Raw genomic sequence first — 16,084 nt, 5'->3', positions numbered from 1 at the left:
AGACAAATCACAACATGTGAATTAACTTTCTTTAGTCCATAATTCATTATTTTATACAGTCATTTTTACATGTTTCTTATATATTTTACTGATGTGATCAGGAATGAGTTATCAACTCTCTAGAAATATATATCAGTCGTTAGTTTGATTAGCCAACTATCCGATTATGCAATATACATGCCACGAGTCATTTATATTCAGATACAAATTGCCGATGAAAAAGTTGTTAAATTTATTCAGATACAGATAAGTTAGCCAACAACTGATCATGTAACATAATTTAATAATTAAGTAGGATGCATATATAGAGACAGTCAGATGAGGGATATCTTGACCATAAATCCAGCGTGCGTGAACTGGCAATATTACCAAGAGCTAGCGTTCAAGCAAAGTAGACTAGAGAGAGATTTAATAATTGTACACGACGTACGGATATTAAATGAGAAATGGCTACTCATTTTCATTCAAAACAAGCCTCGTCGTTCTGTGTAATATTTTTCCTTAAGGCCAGTCGTCGTATGTACGTGGCATCAAAGATGTGACCATCACACCTAAGCTTGGTTAATATATAATATATATAAGCTGCATGCTACATGTATATATATATATTTATTTAATGTAACGCGTTTTGTTTTCTTTCATTGACTCGGAAGCATCATCAGCAAATTGGGTTTGAGTAAAAAATAGGGTTAGAGACAAGTTAAGAGGTGGCAACCATCCAGATCTATAATATTGTACACTAGCATTAGGTTTTGAATTGTGAATCAATATTAGTACCTCGTACGCATTCACAAAAGGCAATGTATTGCTACTTTCTTACCAACTATTTTTTGCTTACCATCACCGGCCATTTGGTTTAAAAAAATAATAAAAATCACATAAAATGTAGACAAAAGTAATAATAATAATAATCACAATGAGATTACATAAAAAATAAATCTATAAATTAACGTGATTTCATGTGATCTATTTAATATACTTTATGATAAAATTAATATTATAATCTGATGTATTACAATCAAGCTACGTATGTCACTTTATAAGTTTAATATTTTTGTATAATCTCTTTATAACTTAAGTATTTCGTTTTTTTTTATATTCCAATCGGGAAAATTAATTACATTTTTTTTTATATATATTATCGGAAATTTACATGGTGGTTGCGGGGGCAAATTAGGCTTCTTTTGTTTTATGAAATATATTTTTTTAACGAGTATCAACCTAATCTAACATTCTGTGATCATCATTTTTTTTTTTTAACTTTTTGACTGGGCCGGCCATCTAATTTTATAAAGACGGAGACTTGGGAAGAATGTTTTAATTATATGACTCTCAACCTCAAATATTATGGATTCTTTTATTTGGCAAAAAGTATATTGGAAATTATAATACTACTTTTGACACACAACGGCGTCGCCGAAATTGATACCAAAATATTCAATTTCTATATATATATAAAACACCGTCGAGGCTTTTTGTTGTATGGTCGTCTGCCTAGTTATAGCCACCCCCATCATCTCTCTCTCTCTCTCTCTCTCTCTCGATGAAAGAGTGATACTATGACAACAAATAAAGACATTACAAATGTTGTTGCGTCGAAGCCTGGCCTCGAGTGTTGCATGTGTGGGGATTATGGTTTCTCCCACGAGCTTTTCCAATGCAAAGTTTGCGAATTCAGATCGCAGCACAGGTACCCTACCAAAAACTAATTACTTTTGGTTTTGCCTTTTGGGTCTTATTTTTTTTTTACTATATATATATTGGATTTAATTTACGGGGGCGCCTCGCCGTCTTTATTTCTGATTGTTCATGACGAGTTAATGTTTCTTCTTAACAATTCAATCTTTAAAGGTACTGTAGCAATCTCTACCCGAAGGACGAGTCTTATCGGATTTGCAATTGGTGTCTGAGTCAAAAGCAGGACCCCAAAGAAAAGTCACAGAATTCCTCCAACTCTTCATCATCGAACAAGAACCAAGGTGAAGATGAGCGCAAGAACAACAAAAGGAATGGAAACGGTGACAGTCTTGCAATTCTAAAGGGTCAAAGAAGCACTTCGCAGTTAAAACTCAATGGCCCCATCAAGAAACAGATCAGATCGCCGGGAGGAGCACCGTCGCCATCGGCACGAAAGAGGATCATCACCAATGCTCGTATGGAGGAGAAGCCGAGGAGAACGAAGTCAGAGGAGATATCAAACAGAATTGGAGTCACCACCAGGCGGCCTTTGTTCAGGAATAAGGTGAGAAGATATAAGCTTTTGGAAGAGGTTTCAAGCTAATTACTAAATTATATTGTGGCCCTTTTCTTTAAAAGTAAATAAATAAATAGATGTTTTGGTTTGGTCTACCCTCCATATAAAAACCAGATAAAAGAAAAAAGAGTAAAAGGGTTAACAGGATCCTGATCTCGGATTCCTCTCTATCTACTCCTCTCTCTCTCTCTGAAGTCTTTTGTATATATATATAATGTCACTGTAATTAATTTGCCTGGTTTAATAAATAATCAGTGATGAAAATTAATATCCCAAGCTATTTTCTGCAAAATTATTGTCGTTCCCTTTCTGGGCTCTGTCCTAATCATTTAAAGAATGTCATGTAGTACGCGTTTTTGGCAAGTTTCTCGATCTTTACATCATCGTCATTATATCAACACTAGCAGTAGCGGTATACCAAAAAAATCTTCGTCGTTTTCCTCGTTGTCTGAAGTACGTACCATCAATCATCGTCGTCGTCCCAACACATGATTCATGCTTTGGAGCCAATCACACGTTAACTGTTGCATGCTAATGATCCTTATCTGGGCATGTTTTTGTCTGTTACTTGGAAGTTTCAAGATGGTTTACTGATTCCGTTTTAAGTCATGTATCTGTATTATAAGGACCAAAAAGCATACCAAATGAAAATCATAAAGACTTTTTTAAGAAGATACAGCTTCAAGATTTCCAGCTGAGATGTGGCTTTCGAATTGGATATTGGAATATATATTCTCTAAATAACAATAAATATTAATTAGTTAGAGCGAGCATGCACCACGATCGAGATGTCTGAGATCGATGTCAACTAATTCCTAGCTACCTTTGTTTCACAATCACACATAGTGATAAGATTTTTACATATATTCGAAAATTGCTATGCTACGAGAATATTGCCAAACGCCTTTGATTCCCCTGGAAAAAAGAAAATCAAATCGGAAAGCTACGTGAATAATAATGTACCCAGAAACACACAAGAATAAGTTGAATGGGTAAGAAGCGACCGCATCTATATAGGCTATAAAGCTCAATATCCTAGTTGTTCTGCATCATGTCCATAATAATAAATATATAATTAATAAATCTCTATTTTCTTATAAGTTCCTGCCACGAGCAAAAAAAAATATTCATTTCAGCACTAAGTACGAAGATATATCAACTCGATCTGGACACTTATATTTAACTTTTATTGTTAAACAAATCGACGATAAATAAATAATATAAGCACTGAATAGATCACCTCAAAAATGAATATTCTGCCATGCACTATTGAAAAAAAAGAATACTATTTTTTTTCCTAAATTGAAGTGGGGCATCTTTGTGATTAGGTTAAAGGCGATCAACTGTGAATAAGATACATGCTGCATGTTTCATATCATTGTTACTTTCCATTTAAATGAGCTGTTATATGGTGATGACTAGCTACATGAGTCAGAGTACCCTTTCATATCCTTTTTGATGATGAGTAATGGCCCCTTTAACCGTGAAATAAAATTTTAATGATAAAGAAAAAAGAAAATAAATTCACAAAAGAATAGCTAGTTTCTTTTTTGGTACTCAGTCCTGATTAATTTCGGAGGTATATAGGCTTTTGACAAGGAGTTCCTTATAATTGTGCAGTGGATAATTAATTTAATAAAAATTTCTCTAGTCCAATGATTCCTAAAAATTACTTACATTCAAAAAGATTCGAACTTAGATCTAGATGGAGTATACTGCCAAAACTAAGACCTTTACTATTTGAATCATCTCTAAATTATAAGAGAAATGATATTTACAGTTATAGAATATATAAATACCATACAATCTCTCTAAAAAAATAAATAAATACAATATCTATATAAAAAAATTAATTTTTTAATAATTAATCTCACTCTTTTTTTTAAGAATTAAACGATACTTATATACTCCACAACTATATTTAATATTACTCAAATTATATATAGCTAACCTATTTAAGGTAACATACTAACACTACCCGAACATGATTAAAAACAGGAATATATGCTTTAGAATGGACAAGTGAGCTCTAATAATTTGGCATTATCATACGCATTATAATCTGATCAGTGTCGTCAGTCATAGGACAATTAATGCAGCATCTATTATAATTGAGTTAAAAGGTCCACTCACACTGTCAAATATGCGGAGAATTTTTGTCAAGATGGGCCGCCAGCACTTATCAATTGCGGGATTGTTTTTTAATATGTTTAATTAAAATTTTATTTTTAATTATTTTATTAATTATTAAATAAAATAAATAAGTTTAAAATGATTAAGCGAAAAACCTAAGGAGTGTGTGACATTTTCTTTCCGTCAAATACTGTTGGATGATAGAGAAATTGGAAATTTTCATGAGCGCGTGGACCCACATATGTACTACTTTCACATCAAGTATAGTAATATATTATTGATACCGTAGTAATTTGTTCCGACATGCATATAAAAATAACTCTTTATTTAGAAGGAGAAATGAGAGAACTTACCATAATTACGTGCAGATATTTTTTTTTAAAAGAGTTTTATTATATATAAATATAATTGCGTATTAATCTGTATATCAATACTGATTCATTCATATTTAAAATTTAAATTAATATCATTTTTAATAAAATATACTTTTTGATCAATCATATCATATTAGTACATAAATTAGTACATAATTATACTTGTAACTATATTTTTACTTTTTGAAAACATTATATATAAGTTTTTTAAACGTAATATCACATCATTATAAAATTATTTTTTTATTAATTATTTAAAATCACGTATGAAAAAATTAGTACGACGCTGCTCGCTCTCAGCTATCATTGGGAGTTACCATTATGTGTAAGTGTAGTTTTTTTTTTTTTTTTTTTGTCTTTTCTATATATATTTTTTAAAAAAATAAAAATTTATAATTTTTTAATAATACATTTTTAATTACGAAATTTAAAAAAAAAAATTCAAAATGTCAGCGGGAGCGGTTTGAGTATCATTTCCCAAAGAATTAAGACCCAAAAACTGTAGGGCAATAAATTAGGTAGATTAGGCCTGTAGTTGGTTAGGTCTAGTCTTCTTGCGTTGCTTCCCGGGTATGGCCTTTTCCGTAGGCCTTTAATGCTAGTAGAGCCCACGAATTCATGCTTTTGCTCGGCATGAGATTTTAATCTTAAAACTATTAGATTAATTATAAAAATTTTTAAGTAAAATTAAATATTTTTCTTTAAAAAATGAGACGAAGGTCGGTTTTATAGTAGAGAATTTAGAGATGAGAATTTTAAATTTTAAGATATAATATATTATATTTTAAGATTTAAAAAAAGTTAAAAAAATTGAATTATTTATTATATTTTATATATAAATTTGAGAAATTTATAATTAAAAATTTTAAAATTGAGAGAGAAAATTTTATGCCCGAAACCGAACCGAAAAGTTTTGCTTGAATGGTTTGCGATCATGCATAAAGTCAAGCAGTCAATTTCACGGAAATCAAAAGTTGTATCCTGCATGGCTAGCTGCATCCAATCCTGAATAGAGAGCAATCATCAGAGTCAAACAAGTTCTAAGTACTCTTGAATCATGCAATGGTTATAATTAATTAATGTGCCTTTTTCTGCAAATTAATCGGTGAAAACTGCATGCGCTGGCTTTCTTTGCCTGTACAGTTTCCTGCTTTTGGTGTCTGGAAATCCGGTCCAGTCGGGCACTAATATTGAGATGCCAAAAGTTAAAAATTAGAAGGAAACTAACATTAGAGTTTCAAACTTCAAACAGCTTGAACTGATAGTGAAACAACCAACAAAGGAAGGAATTTTCATTCGGCCACATAAACTTGAATTACAGGTCATATTTTTCAGTGTTGTTGAATTTAAAGGAGAAAAAAATGATTTAATCACAAATAAATTATATAAAAATATATATGTGATACGGTTAATTATATATCTAATTTTATTATAAAATAAATTTAACAAATCATATTGATAACATGTCAGTTTATGAATATGCTTTCATAAGATCATTTTACGACGATAGTACTTATATTATATATATCATTATATCAGCTCATGTATACATGTTTTAATCTATAGGTCTAGAAAAAATAAAATCGTTTTAATATATATCTAGATACATATTTATATATATATATATATATATATATATATATTTATGTATAGCTCATCTTAGTTTATATATATATATATATAAAGAAAAACTGAATTAGAAAGCATTGATTGTCCCTCTCACAGAAGCATGCAGGTATTAAACTTTAATGGACAGGCAACCAAATTGGGCACATTTTCAAACCATATGGACCCCATTCCCATTAGCGTGCATGGCTGTGTGCTAGCTTTCCCAACGCCTTCTGATAGAGTTTTAAAGTCAGAGATAAAGTACTATACTCGTAACAAAATTTCTAAATATAAATTTATAAATAGATATAATTTTATATTATATGTTATATTTATTTTATAATATAATTAATTTTATAATATAATATAATATATCAAATCACTTAAGTTTAAAGTATAAGTCTTGTATATCCACTCTTTTAAATTAAAAGTTTTGCTACATACAAGCATAGTCGCGCACTAATCTGTGTATCAATACTGATTTATTCGTACTTAAAATTTAAATTAATATTGTTTTCAATAAAATTTACTTTTTGATCAATCACATCACATTATTACACAAATTAGTACACAATTATACTTGCAACTATATTTTTCCTTATATTAAATTGTTGAATTAAAGTACATGCCTCCTCCCAGCAGATCATATGGCTGTATATATGTAAATATTTCGTGCTTAATTTTTCTTAATTTTTTAACCAGCTGCATGTAACGTCGTATATGCAAGCATTAATCTACAATCAACGTACATATCCCATTTTTCAAATTTAGCTGAAGAATAACCCTACTTTTTTTAATCACTTTCGAATATTTGGTTTAGGGAGTGAAATGATATACAATTTTGTGCATAATAATAAAATAGTTTGTGAATAATAGTGAGATAATTTGAATCGGATATTTTTTGAGTTTCAGAAAATGAAAGAAAAAAAAATTGAATAAAAAATAGTATAAAGTTAAAATATTATAAGAATATAATTTTATAATATTATTTTTGTTTAGGATTTGAAAAAGTTGAAATTATTTTTTATTTTTATTTAAAATTTTGAAAAAAGTTATAATGATTAATTTGAAAATCATGTATTTAAATTATATTTAAGAATAAGATAAAAATAAATAAAATAAAATAAAATGATAATTTTATATCTTATCTTAAGCTCCAAACCTACCCTAAAGAAGAAATAAAGATTCCAACAAAGTCGTGCTTGAAGTTATTGACGAATGAATGTATACAAATATCTCAAAGGAAGCAACCCTAATTTTGCAAAAATGAATCATTCAATTTTTAGCAAGCAATTAGCTGAATGAATTTTTTTTTATAAGAAATGATTTGTATTAATTCCAAATATATAAGTATTGCACAAATATTTATAATAATAAGAAAAAAAGACCACACGTCGAAAAAGTGAAAAAAAAAATATTTTTTAGTGAAATTCACTTGTTTATAAAAGGCAACCGTGAAACTTATTTATTTGAGTTTTGTAATTAGTATTATTTAGGAAATGTTTAAAAATAATTTTATCTTTCTATCTTATTTTATCTTATCTTATTTTTAAATATCATTCAAATATAAATATTTTTAAATTAATTATTACAATTTTTTTAAACTAATAATCTTTACAAATTTTTAAATAAAAAATAATTTAATTTTTTTAAATTTTAAAATAAAAATTATATTAAAAATCAAATTTTAACAATATTTAATTTTATTATATTTTTTATTTTCTCATTTATTAAAACCCAATATTTATCTCGTGTTATTCTCCGTATATCTATATGTTTATTTATCTTGTCCTTACTTTTGGCCCCCACGTGGATGCAAATCTACTGTCGAGTTACTAGGTTGGTTGAAAATGGAAGTCAAATCAACCTAACTTCTTGGAAGCATTTGCTGGATCACGTTGTCTGGGTTCGAGTCAGTCACAAAGAGAGAGAGAGAGAGAGAGAGAGAGAGAGATGTCAGTCCAAGTTAGCGTTATTGAGATGTGATCCAAATGGCTTCCGTGCAAATATTTCTTTCGCTGCCGCTGAGCTACAAACACAATATACCTCATTTTTTTTATTTTTAAAAATTTTTTAATTTTTTTTAAATTTATTCTTTTTAAATAATTTTTCTATTCATTATCATGTACCAAATATTTGATAAAAAAAATTTTAAAAATAAATAATGTGTGATGTATGAATTTATGTTTAAAAATTTTCTTTTGAAAGCTCCACTCTACCTTCCTTTGGACTATATATTCATCTTAACTCATGTGAATTGAGATTACTTAACATTCAAATGAACAAATCTTAAATTATTAAACATCACTAAATTTAAAATTTATTTATATTTAAAACTCATAATTATTTTCAATTCAACATTTCTTTACATACGAGTTTTATAATATTTTTTAAATTCTTATAAAAATATCTAAACTCATATTAAATAGATCCCATAAAATTTATTATATTATCTCATCTCATTACTATTTATAAAAAATTCAATCAACAAATCTCAATTGTGTTCACCATCTCCATCTGCATATAGTCTTTAATAATCCATTAATCATTGTCTCCATTTTATTATCTTTATCTTTAGATAATAAAGATAAAGCAATACTTCTCTTTAGACTAACCCAAACCCGAGAAAAGAGGAAAGAAAAAGGCCTTCGGGAAATCCCTGCACAGAGTTAAAATATTAGCAAACTCACTGCTATTTCACGTTAGATGAGATTTGATAGTTATTATTTTTCATTATTTTTTATTTTATTTTTTAAAATTAATTAAATTATTTGACTAAATTATTCATATATCACATATTTAATAAAAAAAATTAAAAGTAAAAAATTATATATAATGTGATATGAAGATAATTAATAGAATTTTTTATAATAATAACATTGATTCTAGCGTTGTTTGATTTTCATATCTCGTTCAAGCGTTGAGCTACTGTAAATATGAACTACGACTGGCTTGTTAGAGACAGCAACACAACACTTCTCCACCCACCCTTTATGTTTGCAGTAATGGCCTTTGCTGCTCTCGTTTTCCATCGTCTTCTTCTTGATTATCTCCCCCACTACCACTTCGCTTTCAATCTCTCGCTCATCATCGATTTGCCTATCAAAGCCGCCCCCTTTGTCTCTGGGTCTGGAGTTGGAGACCCCCACAGCTAATTATTAGTTAAGAATCATGGGCTACTTCTCGTGCAATACAGAATCCGCCATCGCCACCTGCGACCCCCATTACTGGGATCGCAAGAAGAAAGGAAGAAGAACCCGACCTCGTAAACCCAATCGAGCCCTGAAAGTCAGAGAATTTTCGTATGTCGAGCTCGTCGCCGCCACCAATAGTTTTTCCGCGGAGAGCTTCTTGGGAAAAGGCAGCCATGGCAGTGTCTACAAAGCCGTGCTCGACGATGGAAAGCTCGTCGCCGCCGTTAAGAAGACAAAGCTTTTTAGCCCATCAACAGCAAGCTTCCAACTCCATCAGTACCACAAAGATAACTGCACCAACTGTAGCAACTGTACTAGCCCCGCCGAAAATGAGATTGAGATACTCTCCATGATACAACACCCTCGGCTCGTTAACCTCTTGGGATTCTGTGCGGACTCCAAAAACGATAAACTGCTCGTCGTCGAGTACATGCCTAACGGTTCCCTCTACGATCTCTTGCACTCGAGCTCCAGATCAGCCCCGGGTTGGGGCCGGAGGATCCGGTTGGCCGTCCAAATAGCGAAAGCGGTCCAAGCACTTCACTCGTCCAACCCGCCGGTGATTCACCGGGACATAAAGTCCTCCAATGTCTTAATCGACGAAAACTGCAACGCCAGGCTGGGGGATTTCGGATTGGCCCTGAGGGGACATGTGGAAGACGTACGGATAAAGTGCACGCCTCCGGCTGGGACGTTGGGGTACCTAGACCCAGGATATCTTGGTCCGGGGGATCTGAGCACCAAGAGCGACGTGTTCAGCTTTGGGATCTTGCTGTTGGAAATCATCAGCGGCAGGCAAGCCATAGATGTCAATTACAGTCCCTCCTCGGTGGTCGACTGGGCCGTGCCGTTGATTAAGCACCGCAAGTTCACTGGGATCTGTGACCACCGTGTCTGTTCTCCGACCGACCCGGGTGTGATCAGGCATCTGGCAGTGCTCGCGGCCAGGTGCGTCCAATCCAACTCAAAGAAACGACCGGAGATGGCGGAGGTGGCGGATTGCTTAAAAAACGCAGCCAAAATGGTCCACGCGCCGCCGATCTGGAACAACTTGAGGCGGCGAGCGAGGTGCATTGAGAATCCGCGGCCGTTGATGAAGTCTGAACTGCAATACACGAGTACTGAAGAGGTTTCGAAGGTCACGAAACTCGGGAGCAGACGAAACAAGAAAGTATCCGGCGCCATTCCTCCGGCTCCGGGTGATCATCGTATGGTTAGGTCGAAATCGGTGGGCTATTTCAGCGAAACAAAAATGGAGTCCGGTTCAAATGTGTACCGCAATCGGTCTCTGTCGGCGAGAAGGAATCCGGCAACCGGAGTGTTCTTGAAAATGCCGTTGGTGATGCTGAGTAAGTCAAGGTCCATGGGCGTGTTGCAAAGTCCGCGCCTTGTACGTTACAACAAGAGTAGAGATTTTGTTTTATTTGGAGCCTCTTCCACGGAACTCGATGCATGAAGTGGGTGATTGGTTTGAAGAAGATGCCCCGATAGACCATCGATTTAATTCCAAAACGTGGACCCTTTTCCCGAAAGATTGTTCAGATCAATTTGCCCGCGCATTAAGATCCACTAGATTACTTTCTTATCCCAAACTTAAAATGGGATACTGATTGACAAAGAAAGGAGACTCTACCACCAACTTCCTCTCCTTCTTTTTATTTATTTATTTTTAATTTCTCTAAAATGTTTAACAATGTTATAAAAATATATTACTTCAATACCCGCTTTACTTCAATATTTAAAATTCAAAAACTAAATTTTAAAATATGTATTTGTGTCTGAGATAATCACTTATTCTAAAAGCAACTCTCTTTGCATTGAGGACAAATTCTCCTTATTGAATTTAGAACACATGACGATGAGAATAGGTTTTGATTTTTGTCTTAACATTACTCGAACTAAAATTTGATATTGCTGCCCCGCTGTTTTTAATACATGTTCTGATAGGCTTATCAACCACAGTTTTTCAAGTTTATATTTATAGAGATTGTGACCATTTTATTAATTTTCATAAGAAAGTATCAAACTAGGATGGATGTGCATTGCAATCCCATCAACATCGAGCTCGCAAAAGGCATATAGTACCAATAAGGTTCGTCAATGTAAACATCTGAAATTAATGCACTGTTTGCTGGTGAAAGCGAAGACGACTCCTGCCTCGATCGCATCTTGCTTGTCAATACAATAGCAACATGATGGAATTACAATTCAGAGCATGCACCTTTCTTCGATAACAGCTCCAGTCAAGAAACTTAAGCCCGCCATGCTCCAACAAAAAACTCAAAATTCTTTTCGATTGTGAATCCGCAACAATTCGGGATTGTACCGCTGCAACAGTTTAAAGATTGTCAAGAATTCACCATTAACTATCACTCACTCAGGTAATTACATTCTCCTAAATATGATCTGCAACAATTATATATATATATATATATATATATATATAAATAAAATAAAATCACGACAGAAATTGGAGGAGGTATAAAGACCAGGACCAAGGTTTTAGTCTTTGTTAAGGCCAAAAGGGGAACGAAATGTTAGTTGTCATCACCCAATAAACAATTTATGAAATCAACAATTTATTACTTGAAAGGAAAAAAGTATGAAATAAGGAATGCTTCATACAACAACTTAACAAATGGACTTACACTTTCCATCACACCAAATATGTCCCAAAGCAGAACCTATGCTCACAATAAATGAGTTCCAACACCAATGAACACCCAGCAGCATAAAGATACATAATTTAATCTCAGATATCCCATATTCTGTGCAGGATATTTTATCTACATAGACAGACAGCTTGTATAATGGTCCTTCTGCGACATGGTCAAAAATTTGGCCCTTGTGCATCAAAAGATGTGGGGCTGCAGTGCTCCTTGAAGATTTTTCACCGCACTGTCGTAGTGTACAAAGCCCATAAACCAAAATTCATGGTTGTCAACAGAGATAAGCTGTATATATTTTTCCCCAGGCTTGACATTGCTTGTTGAAGGATTGACTGCCCTCAGCTGATGTAATGGTATAACCACCTATTTCCGTACAAGGGAAAGCACACACGCCAATATCATTAATCCATGAATAAAAGCCAAAACTTGTTTAACACAAAACACACTATTTCTTACCAAGAGAGAGTGCGTAAAGTTTGTCAACTTCATTCTAGATCTAATCTCCGGCAGAAGGACCATAAGTATAGAAAGATGTTTTTTGTTTCTTTAAATTGGGAAGTATGTGAAGCAAATAAGGCAGCACAATAACATGATGCTATTAATATATTTTTCTTGAACAATCTGTTAGGCCAATTGATCCCTGGGACATTTATTTTTGAAGCCTACCATCTCACAAACACTATCCATTCCTTCATTATCATTAATTTCCAGGACAACCTCTGTATATTTTGTAAAGCCAATGCATCACCGTCCTCCCCTTTGGTCCTTTTCTTTCTTCTTTTCTCTTGTAAGTATTGTGAGCGAATGGCTAATGGAGTTACAAACTTAAATTACAATTTAGAATAACATCTGTGATTTCATTTCTTGGTTTCACTTCTTTATTCATGATGATAACATTCTTTTCGCCAATCCGGCACGCACAAATCACTAACCTAGCCTCAGTCTTTTTCCTGAGAAGTAGCTAACCTAAAGCTTTCTGAGGCATTTTGCATTGTTGTAACAAGCAGCTAATCTATTTGCAAACTCTACTTTCTTTGAGTTAAAATTTAATTGCCTTATTGTTAAATCTCTAGAAGGTTGCAAGCACGGGTTATTGCAGCCATGACAAGCATGTCATTCTTACCCATTTCAAGAAGCCTTCAAGCCTTCTATCACCCACTTAAAAATCCTCTATGGAAAAACTTGGGGGACTCTCACTCCCTTCCTTTGTCTCAACAATACAAGCAGAGAAAAAAATAAAATCGCCTCATTTTGCCCCACAACTTGCTCCGAATGCAAGGTAAGGTTTCAATTAACCAAAAGCTAACGAGTATAAGGAAGAGTATACCTTATAATAGCTCCATTCTGTCCGGTCACCAGCTTCGTAAGAGAGTGGATTATCACTACAGAATGCCAGCTTTGCCGTGGACAGATATACGGTTCCCATTACTGGTCCAGAAGACGTGGATAGATAGCATGCATATGTCTTTAGAAGCTTCTCCCCTGGCACGGTCTCGAAACTTTGTTGAAAAATCTTCTCATAACCACCTTCTGCAAGAACTTTTGTACTCTGAGCAATTCTTCCGACAGCAGCATCAGCAACACTAGGACCGGTTTTCACTGTCCAAAGAAAACTCTGTTATACGCATCACATACTACATAAGAAACTTAAAAGAGAAGATATTATGCTCTAGATTTAACGGTCGTTTCAAAGCTTATACGACAACTCTCACTTTCCTTTGCTTCACAGATTACTTGCAGCACGATAACTACTTCGAAAGCATTTCAAACAGAATGAATCATAAATCAAGTACACGAATTATAGTGACCATAGAAATAAAATTGATACTTACAGTGCTGCCACATGTTCCCAGCGAGATTTTCAGCCTTCTTGGTGGCCTCGGCCGCCTTCTTCCCGAATTTCCCAAGCGCATCTTTCACCGTGTCCATTTTATCTGACCATCATTAATCATATCAAAGAAATTCCAGAGTCACTTAAACAAAATGATCGAACAATACGAGTAAGGTCGGTACTCACTCTTGACGGAGGACGACGGTGGCGGCACCGGCCCTGGAGAGATGTAGGGACTAGACTCCTGCTGCATCATGGTGGCGGCGTCCACGGAGATCGGAACCCCGGAAACACCGTGAACTGGATTCTCCAACGGTGCTTGCGTTTGCTGTTGGCGGTCCATTGGCACGTCGCCCCATTTCTCAATCGGAGGGGGAGCAACGTCGTCTGGGCCGAGCTTAGGGTAGAAAGCATAGTCACCGGAATGTGGGGGATTAGGTCTGGGACCGGAACGCGGCTGTGTCGCCAAACGAGTTCGATCGGTGCTCATCTTCTAGTTCCGTCAGGGAAATTCTTCCCTTTGGAGATCCTCCAGAATCCAATGTCGATAAAATATACTTGGTCGGAAATTCCGATGAAACGAAGGGGGAAGCGTGTGCGTATATGGTTTGAATTTAGTAAAAAGTGTCAACTCGTCAACGCCTGGACAACCTCCGGCCTGCTTATATATAACCGTCATTAATTTGAAACGGTATTCAAAATCAACACCCGCGACCATATATAGCCGTTATTAATTTGAAACGGTGGTAGACTAGGACTCAAAGGTCCAATGTTTTTGGGCCCTACAACCCGAACCCCAAAATCCTACCCTAATCCTAACTCTAAACACAAGTATAGTTTGGATTATTATCTCTAACTCATCTCATTTTGCCATTATATATTTTTTAAATTTTAATATAAAATATAATAAAAAATTTAACTTTTTCAAATTTTAAAATAATAATAATATTCTAATAATATTTTATTCAACTTTTATCTTAATTTAATTTAACATCTAAATGCAACATAAGGCCTCAGTTTAATATACAGTCTAGATGAGATGAGATGAATTATTTTAAATAATAATAAAATTTTTGAATTGAGATAAGATAAAATAATTTGTAAAAAAAATGTGTATTTGGATAGTGAGATGAGATGAGAGAATTTTTAATTTTTGATATTTGAAAAATGTCTGGATCCTACAACTTTAATTTTCATCCAAATTATGCGTTGTTTATATCATTTTGTACTGTTCATGTCAATTTTGTACCGTTCATTATCAAATTTCACTGTTCATTATTATTTATTTAAATTAATATTTTAAAATTTAAATATGAAATATAGTGTGTTTAGATAGAGAAAGCTTGTATACGGTACAAATGAGCATCTTATCTATATCCGATTCTAGTAACCAAATCGGCCCTAAGTGCATGTTTGAGATTATGGTATGAAAAAGTCCGCTTTTTATTTAGTAATTAACATTTTTATCCAATGACTTGAATAGATCTTGCAAAAAAAAAAAAAATCCCTTAATACAAATCCATTATCAACCTTAAAAATGAAAAAGAAAAAAAAAAAAAAAAAAAAAAAGACTCCATAACATATATGTCTGAATTGTAAATTTATATGTGGCGAACCATATATTTGAGGCTTGGCGTTGCTGTATTTCTATTATTCTAGGCATTAAGTACACATTAAGCATATATTTATAGACTTTTGTCACATTTCAAATTACTATTCTTCTAACTAATAAAATAAAAATTGAACCCCTTTGTGGCTGATAAGTTTACAGCAACAGTTCTTTTTTTTTTTTTTTTTTTTAAAGTTTGCGAGCTATATATATTGATTACAATTCAACATGCGGGCAGAGTAGATGGTGGGATAAGATCAATTCAAGCTAGGGAGATGTTATCAATGGCCTCTTAGATCGAATGATGCCATGCATCCCTGATCTTTAGGGGTCATAGGATTCAACACTCGGATCCTTTTTAGATTTATAGCCTCTTCATGATTTTGTGGTCCGAATGTTAAAAGAGATCATT

General features: G+C 33.4%; 3 protein-coding genes across 4 annotated transcripts; 2 read left to right on the top strand and 1 right to left on the bottom strand.

Moving 5' to 3' along the window:
- Positions 1 to 1,478: 1,478 nt before the first annotated feature.
- Positions 1,479 to 2,518, top strand: LOC122319049. The gene is made up of 2 exons (XM_043136918.1): positions 1,479 to 1,690; positions 1,852 to 2,518. Exons 1-2 carry the CDS (start codon positions 1,560 to 1,562, stop codon positions 2,279 to 2,281), a joined length of 561 nt encoding a protein of 186 aa, XP_042992852.1. The 5' UTR covers positions 1,479 to 1,559; the 3' UTR covers positions 2,282 to 2,518.
- Positions 2,519 to 9,243: 6,725 nt separating this feature from the next.
- LOC122317747 (serine/threonine-protein kinase-like protein At1g28390) lies at positions 9,244 to 11,283 on the top strand. Its single transcript, XM_043134737.1, has one exon. The coding sequence runs from the start codon at positions 9,541 to 9,543 to the stop codon at positions 11,017 to 11,019; it is 1,479 nt and encodes a 492-aa protein (XP_042990671.1). The 5' UTR covers positions 9,244 to 9,540; the 3' UTR covers positions 11,020 to 11,283.
- A 334-nt stretch (positions 11,284 to 11,617) lies between these two features.
- Positions 11,618 to 14,726, bottom strand: LOC122318083 (GEM-like protein 1). 2 transcript variants are annotated; one of them, XR_006244712.1, is made up of 5 exons: positions 14,250 to 14,726; positions 14,065 to 14,166; positions 13,560 to 13,831; positions 12,212 to 12,595; positions 11,618 to 11,891 (listed from the first exon to the last, which is right to left on the bottom strand). XR_006244712.1 is itself a non-coding variant. In XM_043135217.1 (4 exons), the coding sequence occupies exons 1-4, from the start codon at positions 14,551 to 14,553 to the stop codon at positions 12,416 to 12,418; spliced, it is 858 nt and encodes a 285-aa protein (XP_042991151.1). In that variant the 5' UTR covers positions 14,554 to 14,726; the 3' UTR covers positions 12,126 to 12,415. The 2 variants fall into 2 exon arrangements, 1 of the variants encoding a protein (XP_042991151.1); XM_043135217.1 differs by lacking the exon at positions 11,618 to 11,891 and having other exon boundaries at positions 12,126 to 12,595.
- Between the last annotated feature and the right edge of the window lie 1,358 nt (positions 14,727 to 16,084).

This window comes from Carya illinoinensis, chromosome 8 (assembly GCF_018687715.1).
Source record: "Carya illinoinensis cultivar Pawnee chromosome 8, C.illinoinensisPawnee_v1, whole genome shotgun sequence".
In the NCBI taxonomy this organism is placed as follows: domain Eukaryota; kingdom Viridiplantae; phylum Streptophyta; class Magnoliopsida; order Fagales; family Juglandaceae; genus Carya; species Carya illinoinensis.
Note: the sequence above shows the minus strand (reverse complement) of the source record. Positions and strands in the feature narration are given on the sequence as shown.

Excerpts from the sequence above, each read along its gene's own strand:
- LOC122319049 (XM_043136918.1), top strand. The coding sequence starts at position 1,560 with ATGACAACAAATAAAGACATTACAAATGTTGTTGCGTCGAAGCCTGGC. Across the intron at positions 1,691-1,851 it reads GAATTCAGATCGCAGCACAG|GTACTGTAGCAATCTCTACC; the intron begins GTACCCTACCAA and ends CAATCTTTAAAG.
- LOC122318083 (XM_043135217.1), bottom strand. The coding sequence starts at position 14,553 with ATGAGCACCGATCGAACTCGTTTGGCGACACAGCCGCGTTCCGGTCCC. Across the intron at positions 14,167-14,249 it reads ACCGTCGTCCTCCGTCAAGA|ATAAAATGGACACGGTGAAA; the intron begins GTGAGTACCGAC and ends AATGATGGTCAG. Across the intron at positions 13,832-14,064 it reads TGGGAACATGTGGCAGCACT|TGAAAACCGGTCCTAGTGTT; the intron begins GTAAGTATCAAT and ends TTCTTTGGACAG.
- LOC122317747 (XM_043134737.1), top strand. The coding sequence starts at position 9,541 with ATGGGCTACTTCTCGTGCAATACAGAATCCGCCATCGCCACCTGCGAC.